Source organism: Cyprinus carpio, chromosome B2 (assembly GCF_018340385.1).
Source record: "Cyprinus carpio isolate SPL01 chromosome B2, ASM1834038v1, whole genome shotgun sequence".
Lineage (NCBI taxonomy): Eukaryota > Metazoa > Chordata > Actinopteri > Cypriniformes > Cyprinidae > Cyprinus > Cyprinus carpio.
Genome location: NC_056598.1, coordinates 31,798,440 through 31,816,446, shown reverse-complemented (window position 1 = coordinate 31,816,446; position 18,007 = coordinate 31,798,440). Strand labels below are relative to the sequence as shown.

At 44.5% G+C, this 18,007-nt stretch overlaps 1 protein-coding gene across 10 annotated transcripts in view; it reads right to left on the bottom strand.

Annotated features, from left to right (window-relative positions):
• The window catches only part of LOC109069039 (myomegalin-like), a 46,830-nt gene that overhangs the window by 13,969 nt on the left and 14,854 nt on the right, over positions 1-18,007 (bottom strand). For 8 of the 10 annotated variants that reach the window (XM_042719122.1, XM_042719126.1, XM_042719125.1 and 5 more), the window contains 19 exons: positions 17,969-18,007; positions 17,449-17,602; positions 17,039-17,092; positions 13,441-13,572; positions 13,159-13,278; positions 12,107-12,196; positions 9,939-10,142; positions 8,358-8,495; positions 8,103-8,282; positions 7,392-7,580; positions 7,158-7,311; positions 6,974-7,062; positions 6,598-6,666; positions 6,034-6,140; positions 5,182-5,324; positions 3,028-3,143; positions 2,491-2,591; positions 2,087-2,414; positions 1,706-1,943 (listed from right to left, as the gene is read on the bottom strand). The exon at positions 17,969-18,007 is cut by the window's right edge and continues 110 nt beyond it. In XM_042719122.1, coding sequence (XP_042575056.1) covers positions 1,706-1,943; positions 2,087-2,414; positions 2,491-2,591; positions 3,028-3,143; positions 5,182-5,324; positions 6,034-6,140; positions 6,598-6,666; positions 6,974-7,062; positions 7,158-7,311; positions 7,392-7,580; positions 8,103-8,282; positions 8,358-8,495; positions 9,939-10,142; positions 12,107-12,196; positions 13,159-13,278; positions 13,441-13,572; positions 17,039-17,092; positions 17,449-17,602; positions 17,969-18,007 — 2,645 coding nt within the window. Of the gene's footprint in view, positions 1-1,705; positions 1,944-2,086; positions 2,415-2,490; positions 2,592-3,027; positions 3,144-5,181; positions 5,325-6,033; positions 6,141-6,597; positions 6,667-6,973; positions 7,063-7,157; positions 7,312-7,391; positions 7,581-8,102; positions 8,283-8,357; positions 8,496-9,938; positions 10,143-12,106; positions 12,197-13,158; positions 13,279-13,440; positions 13,573-14,648; positions 14,791-17,038; positions 17,093-17,448; positions 17,603-17,968 lie in introns of those variants that run through there. The other 2 variants (XM_042719123.1, XM_042719131.1) reach the window with 2 other exon arrangements.

Genomic DNA, 18,007 nt, shown 5'->3' with positions numbered 1-18,007 from the left:
GGTAATTTTCACGCTTCACATGTTACCCTTGGGAGATATTATTAGGAAACATGGTGTTAGCTTTCACTGTTATGCTGATAATACTCAGCTCTATATTACTCAACAGCCTGACGAAACATAGAACTGTATGAGGAGTAATTTCTTACTGCTAAATTCTGAAAAAACAGAGGTGGTAATTATCAGACCTAAAACCTCAGCATATAACATCTACCATCAGTTAGGAACCTAGGTGTGCTACTTGATAGCAATCTCGATGGCTGCTCTGTCAATTCTTTATCGTCTACCATCAGTTAGGAACCTAGGTGTGCTACTTGATAGCAATCTTTCCTTCATTTCTATTTTAAAACTGCATTTTTCCATCTCAAAAATATATCTAAATTAGACCTATGCTCTCAATGGAAGATGCAGAAACGTTGATTTATGCTTTCATGACCTCAAGGTAAGATTATTGTAATGCTTTATTGGGTGCTTAATAAACAAACTCCAGCTGGTCCAAAATGCAGCAGCTAAAGTTCTTACCAAGAAGTATGATCATATAAGCCCGGTTCTGTCAACACTGCACTGGCTCCCTATTAAACACTGTATGCATTATAAAATCTTGCTAATTACCTTTAAAGCCTTCAGTGGTTTAGCACCTCAGTATTTGAACGAGCTCTTATTAGATTATAGTCCTTCACGTTCACTGTGTTCTCAAAAGTCTGGCCATTTGATAAAACTTAGAATATCAAAATCAACTGTGGGTGGCAGATCCTTTTCTTATTTAGCTCCCTAACTCTGGAACAATCTACCTAACATTGTTCAGGAGGCAGACACACTCTGTCAGTTTAAATCTAGATTAAAGACCATCTCTTTAACCTGCCTTGCACATAACACACTAACACATTTTTATTATTCAAATCCATTAAAAGATTGTTAAGGCCCGTTCACACCAAGAACAATAACTATAAAGATAAAGATATTAGTGTCTACACCAGTGGACGATATCGTCTGTTTATTCTCAGTACACGCGCGTCTGCCACTTTAAATTCTAGCGTTCAGTACAGCAGGATAGATTCTGATTGGCTCTCAATGTTTGTATCATTCATCAGCTGGAAAAAATCGTTTCTCTGTGCCTTTATCGTTATAGCTTTGGTGTGGTCTCTGCTATTCTTTAATATTGAGAATGATTTTTAGAACTATATCTTTATCTTTATAGTTATCGTACTTGGTGTTATCGGGCCTTTAGGCTACATTAATTAGGTCAACCGGAACTGGGAACACTTCCAATAACATACAATGTACTTTTTACATCGTAAGAAGAATGGCATCTAGGCTAATATTAGTCTGTTTCTTTCTTATTCCGAGGTCACCGTAGCCACCAGATCCAGTCTGTATCCAGACGAGATGGTGGATGAGCACCTAGAGAGGACCTCTACAGCCCTGAATGTCGGCGGAGACCAGGACAACTAGATGAGCCCCAGAGATAGGTCTCCTCCAAAGACCACAGGAACAAGATGAGTCCTCTGCACAATCTGACTTTGTTGCAACCTAGAATTAAACTGCTGGTTTCCTCTGGCCAGAGGAGAACGGAACACTATTTCGACCCTATGTCCCTGTTTAAAAATGTAAAGCTGCTTTAACACAATCAGCATTGTAAACAGCGCTATATAAATAACAGTGACTTGATGTGTGTGTGTCTGTTAGTATGGTGTATGTATCTCCTCACTCAGCAGCTCTCTGTAGTCTTTCAGTTGTTCTGCCTGCGCTTGCACCGTTGCCTCTGACACCATCAGTCTCTCCTGCAGTTCACGGCTCTCCTGATGACTCACGGCGAGGTCACTACGGAGACGCTCCGCCTGCTCCCGAAGCCCCGCCTCCACGTGCTGCCAGAAGCCGATGCCACCACCCCCTCCTGTGCGCGAACTGCCGCTGTCACCCTCAACCTCCCGTTTCATTCCTACATCCTGATCACAAAACAAACACCGAATCCTTCACAAACCCACTGTTCTTAGCTGAATGCTTTAGTACTACAGTCTGTACTTTGCTGTATGAATATGAAGCTGGTTAGTGTTAACCAGTGCTAGTTATTTGGCTAATGATGCAACACCTGAACTGTGTGCTGGGCTAAAGGTTTGTGAGACAGCAGAGCTCCGAGGTCCAGAGAATGAGGTCTGGTGCACCTCCTCTTCCACCTCCCCTCCCGCAGCTTCACACTCGGGGGCCCACGCTTGCCCTGAGGGCCCCTTACATCTTCCCCTTCCTCTCCATCTTCTTCATCATATTCCTCCTCCTCTTCCTCCTCTTGGAACGTACGGTAAACTCTCTGAGGCTCACGGGGGTTTGGCCATTCTGTTTCACGCTTCTCCAACCCTCGACACCTGACAGATTCCTCCTCATCTGCTGCTAATCCAGACTCGTCTTCATTCACAGCGGTCCTGCGAGAGATGTGATTGCATCAGAGCAGGAAGACGCCAGCAAACACAAGCGATCTGAAGGTGATGGATTTGATACCTGGAGCGAGCGAGTGAGGAGCAGCCCATCTCACTTTCATCTCGGTTTCTCTGCTCTGATGCACTGTGAGACATCAGCTCCCTGCCGAACTCCTCAACTCTCTGTCAGAAGAACACATACAGATACACTAACCACAAACAAATGCTAAAGACTCCATGAAACAAAAGCCCCCTTTTGTTTCCAATGCCTGTTGATGCATTTCCTGTTGACACAGGAAGTCAGGTGGAACAAATCCAAGAAAACAGCCAATTAAAGATGTCTTTTACATTTATGCTAATATTGGAAATGAAGGAGTTTCAAGCTAGATGTGAAATTAAAACCATAAAACAAAAAGTATTTTGTTTGCACATGCATCTTTAAAGTAACTCCTATAATCTGAAGGAGCTGTGGCCTTCATCTGGTCCAGTAATGGAAAGGTCTGAACCACAGATGAGCAACTCCAATTCAAACCCTGAACTTCAGGAGACACTGACAAAAAACACTCTGAATTACAGTGTTTGTTCTTTAAGAGCTGTTTCTCAGCTGTTTTCTTCTTACCTGTGTGCTCGTCAGACTCCGAGCCGTCAGTTTGATCTCATCGTCCTCTATGCTGTCTGGGAACTCCTCACTGCTACTGCTGTCATGATCGTCTTCATCTTCATCACTGCTGGATTCTAGAAAGAAACAAGACAGACACTAAGAACCCTCGTCATACATCTTGTTCTTATATTTCTGTCTGTTTCTCTGTTGTCTCTGATTGTCTGTTTCCAGAGCCGAATCACAGCCAGTCTGTTCAACAGTCCAGCTGCTTTTCCTTCCTTCCTTCATCACCACTCCCACACTGAATGTTAAAGGGAGAGTTCCCACAAAAACAGACATTCTGTCATCATTTACTCACTCTGTTGTTGCAAGCCAGTATGCCTTTCATTAGAGGAACACAAAAGAACATATTGGTCACATATTTTTCTCTCTATACCATAGAGGTCAATGGGATTCAATATTATTGGTACAACAAAATGTTCTAAGTATCTTTTTTTGTTTCACAGAAACAAATAAGTCATAAAGATTTTAAATGACATAAAGAGTGAGTAAATAAAAGAATAATCTTTTCTGGGTGGACTGTCCCTTTAAAGTCACATTTTGCTCTGTTATTCTGGTTATATAACCTGAGTTTACATAAAAGTCCTGATAGTACAGTACCACAGAGAGAAAGAGAAAGATTACTGTATTACTGCTAGATCATGTAACTCTCACTAACCCGTTTTGCTGGAATCTGCTGCTTCAGTTTGTTTGTGAATGTTGTGACACTAGAGATCAAACTGTGATGAAGGAGTAATGGAGTCATATTGAGTCTATGAAACATTGTCTTTCAGATGTGTATAAAGCTGATAATGTGATTAACTGTATGAAAGGAATATTTGTACAGTATCATGCAGGACAGATAAATATGTGTGTTAAGTGTTTCATATTAATAACAGTACAATGAGCCAGTGTAATAAAGTCACTTCTGCTTGGCTAATTTAAGACGTCACAGGTTAGAGTCCACACCAGTGGCCACCAATACAACAAAAAACAGGAAGCAAACATACAGTGAACTCTGACCTCCAGATTCGAGGCTCAGAGATGCTCAGCCAAAAAAAATATTGCAGAAACATGGAGGACAGTGTCCACATTTTATTATTACTTGTGATTGATCATTTATTAAAAGCAGAAGTGTAACATTATATCCTAAGAAATCTGGCATGATCAGAGTGTAGTGTGAGGCATGAGGATGACAATTACACATCAGAGGATTTGATGAAAGAGTGTATGTGAGCCGTGAGGAGCGGTGATTTACAGTGTGTGCCCTGCAGCTTGATCAGGACCAGTTTAACAGCAGATCTGGTTTCATTAGATATTTTATTTTCTAATTTAGCTGATGGGTTAGATCTGCATATTGTCATCAACCCACACAAAGTCACACCCATGCAGACATGTGAAAACATTTCAATATTAGTGTAAATTAAATGACACTAAATGACAATGAACACTGTGAAGAGGCTTTTCTGTGGAAAACTCCAGTTTACATAGTCACCTGTATTGTTTACATGTCAAAAAATTTTTAGTTTTAGTTTATGTTCTAATAATCTGAGGAAAGTGAGCATCCTGGAGGAATCACCTATCCTACTTCAAAATGATTTCTCACTGTTCAAAACAGAAAAAAAAAAAATCCGGTTACATTGATTTCAGTTTGAAGTACATTAAATAAATTTCTTATTTCCATAAACAAGAACAAACCAAGCTAAATGATGCATCAAAATAAGCTTCATTTGGCACTAGAATATTAGCCTGTACAGTTTGAGTCAGAAAATTGGCTTGATGTGCTTAAAGTCAAAAAGCCAAACTCCTGCTGCTCTGACATGCAGTGCATGCGGTGACACACACGTCAAAGAACAGTCTGCTTCTACATTTGATCTGATGCGTTTGGTCTCAGAAAATGTGGCTGTGTAATTCAAATGAAACAAAGACATTTCTGGAACTCAAATTCATGAATGAGACAGACAGTACACAGAACATCAACACACACAGACATCTTCTGGATAAATGGATAAAACACACACACACACACACTATTTTTTGGCTGGTTATGTGTCTTCATGCTCAACTAGAGCACGAGCATTTCAGCGATGAGCTAGCGGTTCATTCAGAGTTAGCGCCCCTGCTGTGTCCCACCTCCATAGTCGGTCTGGATCAGTGCGGCCTGCTGCAGCACCAGCGCCGTCTCGCGGGCCCTCATCAGGGTTTCTTCCAGCTGTTGGCGCAGCACCTGAAGCGAGTCCAGTTCAGCGTGCATCGCTCCAAGCTTCTCAGCGCTGCTAACGACACAGACGCGTCAGAACAGAACCACTCACACACAGCTGCCAGCAGCTCTTAAAGCAAGAGTTCAGACAACAGTTTCTGTCAAAACACACTCGCTCCATGACTGACTTCTTCTGTGGAACACAAAAGCAGATGTTTGTACTTGCTGATATCATGTGAAACATGATGCACATGTTTGAGTGTGAGATCTGAAAGCTTCAGCAGAGACAGATGTTTTCAGCGATAAACTGGTTTAATATCAGTCTCTTCCTCACACAAAGCATCACATGACTTCAAAAGACTTTGAATGCAAGAGTCATATCACATGGACGACTATTACAATGTTTTTGGTTTCTTTTTTTGCTATTTGCCACACAGGTATATGTATCTTTTTGAGTTTGACAGACCTTTGTTATTACTTAAAAACTTCTGTTTCAACTGCACACGTATCATATTTAATCCTTCAAATATTCTATTATGCTTAGGTCTGCCTATACTTGTACAGACACACAAATACATAAAAATCTACAGCAGATCCTTTGAGATCCACAGAAGAAACGGATCTGGAGAGTCACAACGGTGCGTGAATCACAGAATCACTACTCCTTTAACTCATGCTTTCTAAATGATAATGGCACAGTTTCAAGAACACATTCATACACAGATCAGCATCATGAGTGATGGATTATAACAGAGCGCAGTATAAGGGGGTGCTGGAGTTCTGACCTGTCATCCTGACTCTGGACATGTCTGAGCTTCTCATAAACACTCTTCTCTGCTCTCAGAGCTTCATTCAGCGCCTGCTGCTCCGACACGAGCTGCTGCAGGACACACTGACACACACACACACACACAGAAAACGTAAGTACACACACACACACAAAGAATGCAAGTACACACACACACACACACACACAGAGAACACAAGTACACACATGCACACACACACACACACACACACACACACACAGACATCAGAAAAACAAGTACAAGTACACACACACACACACACACACACAGAATGCACAAGTACACACATGCAGTACACACACACACACAGAAAAACACACACAGCACACACACACACACACACACACACAGAAAACACAAGTACACACACACACACACACAGAATGCAAGTACACACACGCACACAACGTAATGCAAGTACACACACACAGAGTGCACACACACACACACGGGGGAATGTAAGCACACACAAACGTGCACACACACACGGGGGAATGTAAGCACACACACTAACACACACGTGCTGTCTCATGATGTTACCTGCTGATCAGAGCTTGATGTGTCGTAACGGCCTGCAGACAGAACCGAGCGCATCTCTGAGAGCTCCCGCTAAACACACACAAACACACACACACACACACACACACACAAAAAAAACAGTTACTACACAAACAATTACATACATAATGTACATTCATAAAATGTATACAAATTTTCATGGAGTCATTGTCCTTGCTAACATCAATGTACTGACTAAAGAACTTTAAAGAATCACTTCATTTATTCAGTGAACACAGTATTAGGAAAGGTTTTCCCAAGTATAGGACATGGATTGTGAAAAGTGATAACTAGGTAAAAATTACATGATCTACATGTGTATACGTGATGTAGATGATGATGTGTGTGTGTGTTTTACCTCAGTCTCTCTGTGTTTCTTAAGGGTCAGCTGTAGTTCATCTCTGATGGCTTGTACATCCAGATCACCTGAGCTGCTCGTACACATGGCTGGTCACCATAAACACACACACACACACACACAGAATGAAGTGAATCAATCATTTTAATTGATCTAATGTGGGAGGTGCCGCAGTGAAACTAACCCTGAGCTGGTACTGGTGTGGAGTTCGACATGTCTGTCTCTCGCTGCCTGTTCACATCATTCAGCTCCTGTTCCCGTGACGATAGCTGACTCCGCAACTCCTGCAACTGACCCGATCGCTCGGAAATCACCCGGCCGGACCGCTGGCTGTAATCCTGAGAGACCAGAACACATCAAACACGATGACATCAGCCAGCAGACAGTTATGAAGTGTGTTCCCGACAATCAGCTGCACCTTCATGTCCTGATCTCTGGAGCTGATGGTGTGGAGCAGCTCCGTCAGCTGTCTGTGGTGTTCCTGCGCCTGATGGCTGCGGTCTGAAATCACTTCCTGAAACAGACGCTCCTTCATGGACAGATGGGACTGGAGCTCCTGGAGCATGTCAGCAGCGGACACTTCTCTCAGTAGCACTGACCTGAGCTCCTGCAAACACAGAGCAACAGACTGACGGTCAGTCACACACACACACACACACACACACACCCCCGTCACGAGCAGCCATGTGTGTTTAAAGTGTGCGTAAGGACATCGGTGTTTGTGCGTGTGTGACAGTGTGTGTAGCGTTAACCGTCTGATGCGTATCCCTCTCAGAAATGCCATGAGCTGCTGAAATTACAAGCTCTAATCTGATCGGCTGCTTTTACGCATCCTTCAGATGTTCCTGTGCATCATGAAACAAGGGTTCAAACAGATATAAAGCTGTGATCGAGACACGCGTTCCAGTAGTGTGTAACACCAGCGGTGGCGCGGGTTTAAATGCGACCAATAAAGCACATTCCCTGAATGTAACAAGAAGTTTTGGATAAAAGCGTCTCCTGAATGCAGAAATGTGAACAACAGTCAAGCGGTGATACTGCTGCTTGTGTTCATGAGTTGATCAGATGTTTTGAACAGACAGAAAGCACCGCTGTAGGGTGTGTGAGACTAGCCTAGCGTGTGTGTTACCTCGCTCTCTCTGCTGTGTGAGCGCAGTGCCTTCTGCAGCTGATGAATGATGCCATCTCTCTCCTGTACAGCGAGTGCATGTTTCTCATCGCTCTGCTGTTTCATCCACTCCAGTTTCCGGCACGCTTCCTGCGTTCTCTCCAAATCCAGATCCTTACTGCGCACCAGAGCATCCAAACCCTGCACACACAGAGTTCAGAGTTCAGACACACTTGAGCAAAGAGTGTGTACATTAGCGCAGATCATGACACACACCGTGATGGTGTCGTTGTTGTTGCTGAGGATGCAGCGCAGTCTCTCCAGGTCTCTGTCTTTCTCACGGAGCACCAGCTGCAGTTGACGCTCCTCACCGTCCTTCTCCTCCAGACAGAGGAACTTCTCATCAATTGAGCGCTGAAACACAACACAGATTTCAGCTAGACTTCCAGAAGAAAAGGAAAGTGGTGCATCTGAACACTTGAGTAGCAGTGCACACACACAATCTGAGGAATCACGCACAAACACACACTCACTGATAGACGTTCATCACATCACTGTCACATGACAGCAGGATTTCCACAGATGCACTAACAGTGTGAATAGCGCAGTGGTTTTCAATCCTGCCGCTCTGCTCTGACACACCCAGCTCAGTTCACAGAGCTCTTTCTTAATGAGCTGATAATCTGAATCAGGTGAACTCTCTCGCGAACTGTCAGAAAAAAAGATGGAGAACACCCGTGTGGAGCGCTAATGAGACTCCTACACTTACCTTTGATATGTAAAATGTCCCGCGACTGAAAATGCTTTTCAAAAGAAAACCCACCACTTCAGGTTAACTTTGCACCGGACCATTCTCTGCAGACTTATTTAAATATTGCACGGGAAAGACAGATCCAATCAGTTATCCAGATAAAAAAGTCAGTTGATGTTGCCAAGTGTAAACGCGCCACATTCTAATAAAAAAATTAAACGAACCCCTTTATCGTGGACTTCTATTCCCATCACCCTTTGCACAGACAACAAAGCCAAAATGTGCAGAGCAATGGGTCCCCAGGACCAGCACAGAACTGAACTGAAGGCTTCCATTATTTCAAGGTGCAGTCAAAGGTCAACCGGAACCGGGAACACTTCCCATAACACCCGATGTACTTGCTACATCATTAGAAGAATGGCATCTACGCTAATATTAGTCTGTTTCTCTCTTATTCCGAGGTCACTGTAGCCACCAGATCCAGTCTGTATCCAAGTCAGAGGGTCACTGCAGTCACCCGGATCCAGTATGTATCCAGCCCAGATGGTGGATCAGCACCTAGAAAGGACCTCTACAGCCCTGAAAGACAGCGGAGACCAGGACTAGATGAGCCCCACATACAGATCCCCAATAAAGACCTTGTCTCAGACGACCACCCGGACAAAACCACAGGAAACAGATTGATTCTTCTGCACAATCTGACTTTGCTGCAGCCTGGAATTGAACTGCTGGTTTCGTCTGGCCAGAGGAGAACTGGCCCCCCGACTGAGCCTGGTTTCTCCCAAGGTTTTTTCTCCATTCTGTCACAGATGGAGTTTTGGTTCCTTGCAGCTGTCGCCTCTGGCTTGCTTAGTTGGGGACACTTCATTTACAGCGAAATCGTTGACTTGATTGCACAGATACTATTTAAACTAAACTGAGCTGCATGATGACATCACTGAATTCAATGATGAACTGCTTTAACTGTCATTTTGCATTATTGACACACTATTTTCCTAATTAATGCTGTACAGTTGCTTTTACACAATCTGTATTGTTTAAAGCGCTATATAAATAAAGGTGACTTGACTTGACTTGACTTCAGAGTGCAGGTAAAACAGACTCACCTGGTTGTGTTTGTGGCTGACATCTTTGTGCTGCAGCGCCTCCTGGAGGTCGATCTGCAGTCGCTCTCGCTCTCGCATCAGATCCTCCAGACGTCTCTGGGTCAGTCTGTGAGTGCGCTGACTCGCCTCCAACTCCAGCTGACACGAGAACAGAGAACTCTGGGAGCCCAGAACCGACCCCGAGTCCACGGCGCCCTCTGGAGTCTACAGAGAAACAGAGAAGGAAACACTCATCAGCACCTGCTGCAGAGCAAACAATACAACATGATGCTAGCAACACCGACATCATGGCGTCTGTGCATGTGTGTTTGTGTTTGTCCTCACCTGCATGTGTGTTTGTGTTTGTCCTCACCTGCATGTGTGTGTGTGTGTGTGTTTGTCCTCACCTGCATGTGTGTGTGTGTTTGTCCTCACCTGCATGTGTGTTTGTCCTCACCTGCATGTGTGTTTGTGTGTGTGTTTGTCCTCACCTGCATGTGTGTGTGTGTGTGTGTTTGTCCTCACCTGCATGTGTGTTTGTGTTTGTCCTCACCTGCATGTGTGTGTGTGTGTTTGTCCTCACCTGCATGTGTGTGTGTTTGTCCTCACCTGTGTGTGAGTGTGTGTATGTGTTTGTCCTCACCTGCATGTGTGTGTGTGTTTGTCCTCACCTGCGTGTGTGTGTGTTTGTGTCCTCACCTGTGTGTGAGTGTGTGTATGTGTTTGTCCTCACCTGCATGTGTGTGTGTGTTTGTCCTCACCTGCATGTGTGTGTGTGTGTGTTTGTGTCCTGACCTGTGTGTGTGTGTGTGTATGGTGTTTGTCCTCACCTGCATGTGTGTGTGTGTGTGTGTGTGTGTGTTTTGTCCTCACCTGTGTGTTAGTGTGTGTATGTGTTTGTCCTCACCTGCATGTGTGTGTGTGTGTGTGTGTTTGTCCTCACCTGCATGTGTGTGTGTGTTTGTGTCCTCACCTGTGTGTGAGTGTGTGTATGTGTTTGTCCTCACCTGCATGTGTGTGTGTGTTTGTGTGTCCTGGACCTGTGTGTGTGTGTGTATGTGTGTGTGTGTGTGTGTGTGTGTGTGTGTGTGTGTTTGTCCTCACCTGTGTGTGAGTGTGTGTATGTGTTTGTCCTCACCTGCATGTGTGTGTGTGTGTTTGTCCTCACCTGCATGTGTGTGTGTGTTTGTGTCCTCACCTGTGTGTGAGTGTGAGTAGGTGTTTGTCCTCACCTGCATGTGTGTGTGTGTTTGTCCTCACCTGCATGTGTGTGTGTGTGTGTGTGTGTGTGTTTGTCCTCACCTGTGTGTGAGTGTGTGTATGTGTTTGTCCTCACCTGCATGTGTGTGTGTGTGTGTGTGTGTGTGTGTGTGTGTGTTTGTCCTCACCTGTGTGTGAGTGTGTGTATGTGTTTGTGTCCTCACCTGTGTGTGTGTGTGTGTGTGTGTGGTGTCCTCACCTGCATGTGTGTGTGTGAGTGTGTGTGTGTGTGTGTTTGTCCTAACCTGCATGTGTGTGTGTGTGTGTTTGTGTCCTGACCTGTGTGTGTGTGTGTGTGTGTGTGTGTGTGTGTGTGTGTGAGTGTGTTTGTGTCCTCACTTGTGTGTGTGCCTCACCTGGTGGTCCTCACCTGTGTGTGTGTGTGTTTGTGTCCTCACCTGTGTGTGAGTGTGTGTAGTAGTGTTTGTCCTCACCTGCATGTGTGTGTGTGTGTCCTCACGTCATGACACCTGTGTGTGTGTGTGTGTGTGTGTGTGTGTGTGTGTGTGTGTTTTTATGTGATGTGTGTGTGTTTATGTGTCCTCAGTGTGTGTGAGTGTGTGTGTGTGTTTGTCCTCACCTGTGTGTGAGTGTGTGTATGTGTTTGTCCTCACCTGCACAGTGTGTGTGTGTGTGTGTGTGTGTGTTTCTTTGACCTCACCTGCATGTGTGTGTGTGTTTGTCCTCACCTGTGTGTGAGTGTGTGTATGTGTTTGTCCTCACCTGCATGTGTGTGTGTTTGTCCTAACCTGCATGTGTGTGTGTGTGTGTTTGTGTCCTGACCTGTGTGTGTGTGTGTGTGTGTGTGTGTGTGTGTGTGTGTGTGTGAGTGTGTTTGTGTCCTCACTTGTGTGTGTGTGTGTGTGTGTGTCCTCACTTGTTTGTGTGTGTGTTTGTTTCCCAACCTGTGTGTGTATATGTGTGCTCACCTGTGTGTGCTGCAGCTGCTGCTGGTGGGTCTCTGTGATTTTACGCAGTGTGTTTTTCTGGCCCTCGATCACACGGTACAGCTCCTGAGTCTACACACACAACCACACAGGTGAGGACACACAGACACACACACACACACACACACACACACACACAGGTGAGGACACAAACACAAACATACAGGTGAGGACACACAGACACACACACAGGTGAAGATACAAACACAAACATACAGGTGAGGACACACATCACACACACACACACACACACACACAGGTGAGGACACAAACACAAACATACAGGTGAGGACACACAGACACACACACACAGGTGAAGATACAAACACAAACATACAGGTGAGGACACACATCACACACACACACACACACACACACACACACACACACACACACACAGGTGAGGACACAAACACAAACATACAGGTGAGGACACACAGACACATTACTTAAGAATGTTCTTATCTTCTTAAAAATCATCACAATTAAAGGGACAGTTCATCCAAAAATTTAAATTATCATTATTTTCATACAACTGTTTGGAGACCCACATTCTTCTAAATATCTGCTCAGATAAGGTACTTGTTTCTTTATACTTCATAATCAAGTCAATCATACAGCACAGATACAGTAATTAAAACAACAGATCCCTCCATCTCCTGACAGGATTTTTACAAATAACAACTTTAAATACACAGCACATTACAAACCTGCACTTCAATCGAAAAGCTGTTGAGACTTTTTATTTATTTATTTATTTATGTTTTATTGAATTTATGGAGTTGATCAACACTGAATCTTTAGCAAACATTTCAGATAACATGTTGGCTCTGTCACCAACACAAATCTTCTTAAGAAAATATTTTTTTAAATATTTTATTTATTTTAGAACTTTTATGTAACCGAGGAGACTTAACTTTCTATTTCAGCTCACCATCCACGCGACGACTGAATCACTCAGTTAATGACGGTTAGGAGAAGGAAACACATTGTTCACACACTAGACATCTCTTTTGTGATATGTGTGTAATGACCTCTGTGTCTTTAGTTCTCAGGCTGTCTGTGAGGTTCTGGATGGTTCTCTCTTGGTTCTGAGCAGCTTGTCTGATGGACTGGAGCTCTGATTCCATCTCACACAGTTTCTCCTGAAGCTCCTGGGTCACCAGAAACAAACACACACCGATCAACCCTCACACCTCTCTCTGCCAGATATAAATGTATAAATAAATGAATAGATACACACACATATAATGTGATGTCTAAGGAGACAGTATTCTGTTGGTTGTTGGGTATTGTGAGTAATGTAGCTCTCTTACCTTGTTGCTGGACTCGCTCTCGTGGATCTGGTTCTGCAGAGACTCGAGCTGTAGCTGCGCTTGCTGTAGTTCATTCACACACTGTCCAGCGGCGTGTTCATACTGATGCAGCTGCTGCTCTTCTATCAGACTCTACAACACACAGCAAACCAAACATCAAATCATTTTAATGTTCAACAGAAAAATGAATATCAGATGCATACTATTGAAAACAGTCATATTTTATTATATAAGCAATGGGAAAAATGAGCCCTGATTTTATTTTATTTTAATATCAGCTGACTGACACAGACACTGATCAAATAACAACAGTTTTGGTCTATGAATTTAATTAAAAGTGTGTTGAGGGTCCATGTTTGAGAAAGCTGTCAGTAAATGATCCTAATCTGGTTTAAAAGGCACGGGACTGTAGTTTAATCTCACTGTGTTTATTCTGAAGCATCTGAGGTGCTTCAACTGGGATACATTGAGGTCAGATGTCGCTCTGTGTGTGTGTGTGTGTGTGTGTGTGCACGTGTCTGAAAGAGAGTGTGTAGTGTGTGTGTGTGTGTGTGTGTGTGTGTGTGTGCGCGCTCTCTCTGGGTTTTGAGAGAGAACTAGGCCAATGGTGGTGTCACGCTCTCCATGTTAACCTATTTAACTGAAAATGCCATTGGGTTAACAGAGGAGACTTCAGCGCATATAAAAGAGAGAGATATGAGAACTAAACATCAGTGATGTGATGATGGCACGACTTCATTCATCGGCTCTTATAGCACTGATATCTAGCAGGATCAGTTTGAATCAAGTGATTTGTTCTGGTTTTGCTTTTGTTTATAAGCAGATCATGTGCTGGACCCAAAATACAGTAAGTAAAGAAGTCTGAACATTACCAGAATATCCTGCAGGTGTTTTTTAGTTTGGTGCTTTCCAACCGTTTTTACTTCAGGTTTCAAGTAAACAAAGACAGAATGGGACGATAGTGTTTGTAAATGACTGCACGCACAAAACACACTATTTTCGGCACAAACCGGATGGGGAGTAGTGTGGTCAAACGATTAATCGCAATGAATACATAATAAATATACACAGTACACACACATATTTTATGTAAACAGAAACTTTTATTTTGAATGCGATTAATATCGATTAATCATTAGACAGCACTAGTGGGGAGCGTCATCTGAGTGCATCCACGGATCTTACTGTACCATTAGAAAACGCTTCACCTTCGGGAGGCTCCTGAGATGGAACAGGTACTCCTCCTGCTCCCACAGCTCCTCCAGCACGCGGTTCGCTCTGTTAAACAGGTTCTCCTGGTTTGGACTGTCTAGTGTTTGTCTTCCATTAAAAAAAACAGGATTCATAAAAACGGAAAGCTTGCTGCCCCTTTGAGTTCAGATGGGCCTGTACACACAGTCCTGCAGCAGCGACAGATCCTCAGGTGCTCCGAGATGCTTCTCAGACACAGTGAGACACTCCTCAGACATAGCGAGATGCTCCACAGATGCAGCAAGATGCTCTTCAGACGTAGGGAGACATTCCTCAGACGCTCCGAGACGCTCCTCAGAAACAGCAAGACGCTCCTCAGATGCAGCGAGACACTCCTCTGACACTATGAGACGCTCATCAGACGCTCCGAGATGCTCCTCAGACGCAGCGAGACACTCCTCAGAGACGAGATGCTCCTCAGACGCAGCGAGACGTTCCTCAGATGATACGAGACGCTCCTCAGAGACAGCAAGATGCTCCTCAGATGCATAAAGATACTCTTCAGAGACACTGAAACATTCCTCAGACACTCCGAGACGCTCCTCAGATGCTCTGTGACTGCAGATGAACTCGCGGCGTCCGTCCCGCTGCAGACCGCGGCGCAGCGCATAAGACAGCAGCACCTGCAGGTTGAGTTTGGCGGCCGGATGAAAGATCCATCGTCGCAGCTCGCGTGCGCAGATGCGACACGCCTCCTTCATCTGCAGGCCGGTTTAACGTTACTCTCTGGATCCTGACAGCTTTTGACACTCGCAGCTCACCTTCAGGTCTGACAGAAATAGAACTAGATTTGTATTCCAACAATTTACAGTCCTCATGTTTGTAAATCCAATACATTTAAAATCATAATTACAACAGTTTAATATATTTAAGGTGAGATCAAAAATCACAAAGTCAAGAGAAGCGTAATCACCATCAGACGCTGCGGCTCAGAATCATGAAGTCCTGCGGATGATAACAGTCCATGAAAGCATCAGACGAATGAATGATAATCCGCTGGCGCGGAGACGCATCGAGGATCGCTGAGGATCGGTGAATTGTGATGCCGCTAAAACCGTGTCAGAAACACAAGCGCCGCCGTCTCTCGCTCTCGGTCTGTGTCATGTTTCACCGCGGAACACGCGTCATCACCGGAGCATCAGCGGCGGAGAGCGAATGACATCAGACGCCCGGAGCCGCCGCTGCAGCCTCCTCTCAACGCGGTCCGGTGAAAACACCTCAGATTCTCCGGTGCTGTCGCGTGATGAGATCAAAGGAGGCTATACCGTGACACCTCCAGCGCGGGCTGAACCATCTCTCACAGGAGGGGTGCGCGCACGACAGTAAATAAGACATCGACTGGAACATGCCAAGCCGAGAAAAATGATAATGATCTGCGAAATATAATATTTCCTGGATATTCTCCGTGCTCCAGCGGCTGTGTGTGTCCGCGCGCCCTTGAGCGACCGATGATTGACAGTCCAGCAGCAGCGCTACAGGCGTGTTACATAGATCCACATAAATGAAGAAAACAATGCACTACTATGCTACTACACTAATATGTAATTGTGTGTTTGCTGCTGTGATCTGAGGTAAAACATATTATGTCATGACAAACAGAGCCAAAAACAGCATTTAATATTCAGCCCTATTTGTATTTGTATTTGGAGCACATAGACCGGACAGAAAGGGCACTTTAGTATCGGTGATTAAAGGGGCAGGGGCTCAAGCCCCTTTTCTGACTTCTGACTATCATGAAATGTTTGATATAAAAGTTACATTCTTTACTTTCTGTAAAGTAAAAGTTATTTTACAAGGCATCATAATTGCAACAAAAAGACAAAATGTTCTTTTAGTAAAGACTGGGCTAGGACATATACCTGGGTGAATGTCTGTAATTGGCTACATTGCTCAGTGCTATGAAAACACATCATAAATATAACCTTTCAACGCTTTCAAGAGTGCAAACACAAATACACACTGAACCATTTGCCAAATTTGTTTAGCCAATATCCTACTATTACAGTTTTAACCGTGGGTGCTTTTCACTGTGTGAGAAAACGGACGTGTGGTGTGAGAGTGTGAGAGAAGTGTCAACTGTTAAATGTGTTGAGAGTTGGCAGCCCTGTGTAAACAGTATTTACTGTGCATAACTGTAGTCAATGTTTCAGACGTTTCCCACAAAATCACATCTACTGTTCCGCTACAGATCTATAGCCAGTAGGTCACCTTAAGATCACCTCTCACTCAGACCAGCAGAGGTCAGCTCCAGACCGGATCAAACTCAGCTGCCTGTAATGCTCCTGAAGACCCGGTGAGTTTGATCCGTGCTGGAGACGAGTGAAGAACCGCACAGAAACACACATACCTGCATCTCCTGCTGCACACGGAGCCTCTCACGACCCAACTCCTCCTGATAGAACTGACAGAGAGAACCATCATCAACACACGGTTACATCTGAGTGTGTGTGTGTGTGTGTTTGTGACATATCAGGACACAACTCTGTATAATGTCATGGGTGTGACACAGGTATTACAAGGAGAGGGTGACTTATGAGGACATAACCCATGTCCCCATTTTTCAAAACGCTTATAAACCATACAGAATGAGTTTTTTTGAGAAAGTAAAAATGCACAAAGTTTCCTGTAAGGGGTAGAGTTAGGTGTAGGGCAATAGAATATACAGTTCGTACAGAATAAAAACCATAACGCCTATGGGTGCAGCTCCCCCTCCAAGCTCCACACTCTCTGTGTGTGTGTGTGTGTGTGCAGACAGACCTGTGCATCTCTCTCTCTCTGCAGCAGAGACACAGACAGCTGCTGCAGCTGCTCCTCCATGTGTCTCAATCTCTGTCTCAGCTCCATCTTCTCCTCCGTCAGCTCTCTGATCATCTGCTCCTTACGGCACAGTGCAGCGCTCAGCCACTCGATTCTGCACACACACAGACACACACAATCAACAATGCCCACGTGTGTGTGTGTGTGTGTGTGTGAGAGAGAGAGAGAGAGAGAAAGAGAGAGAGAGCTTGTGTGTGAGAGAGAGAGAGAGAGAGAAAGAGAGAGAGAGCTTGTGTGTGTGTGTGAGAGAGAGAGAAAGAGAGAGAGAGCTTGTGTGTGTGTGTGAGATAGAGAGAGAGAGAGAGAGACATGAGGAGAGGGTCAGCAAGATGGAGACTAGTTGTGTGCAGGACTGAAAGGTCAGTGTGAAAGAGATTCTGTGTGCATCGCTGTGTTTGTCTCTTCAGTGCAGATGGATTCACTCCACACTGACTGAGATGCTGTGAATGCTGAATCTCACCTCTCACTGTCTGCATCTTCATCAGGCTGTGTGCTTGTG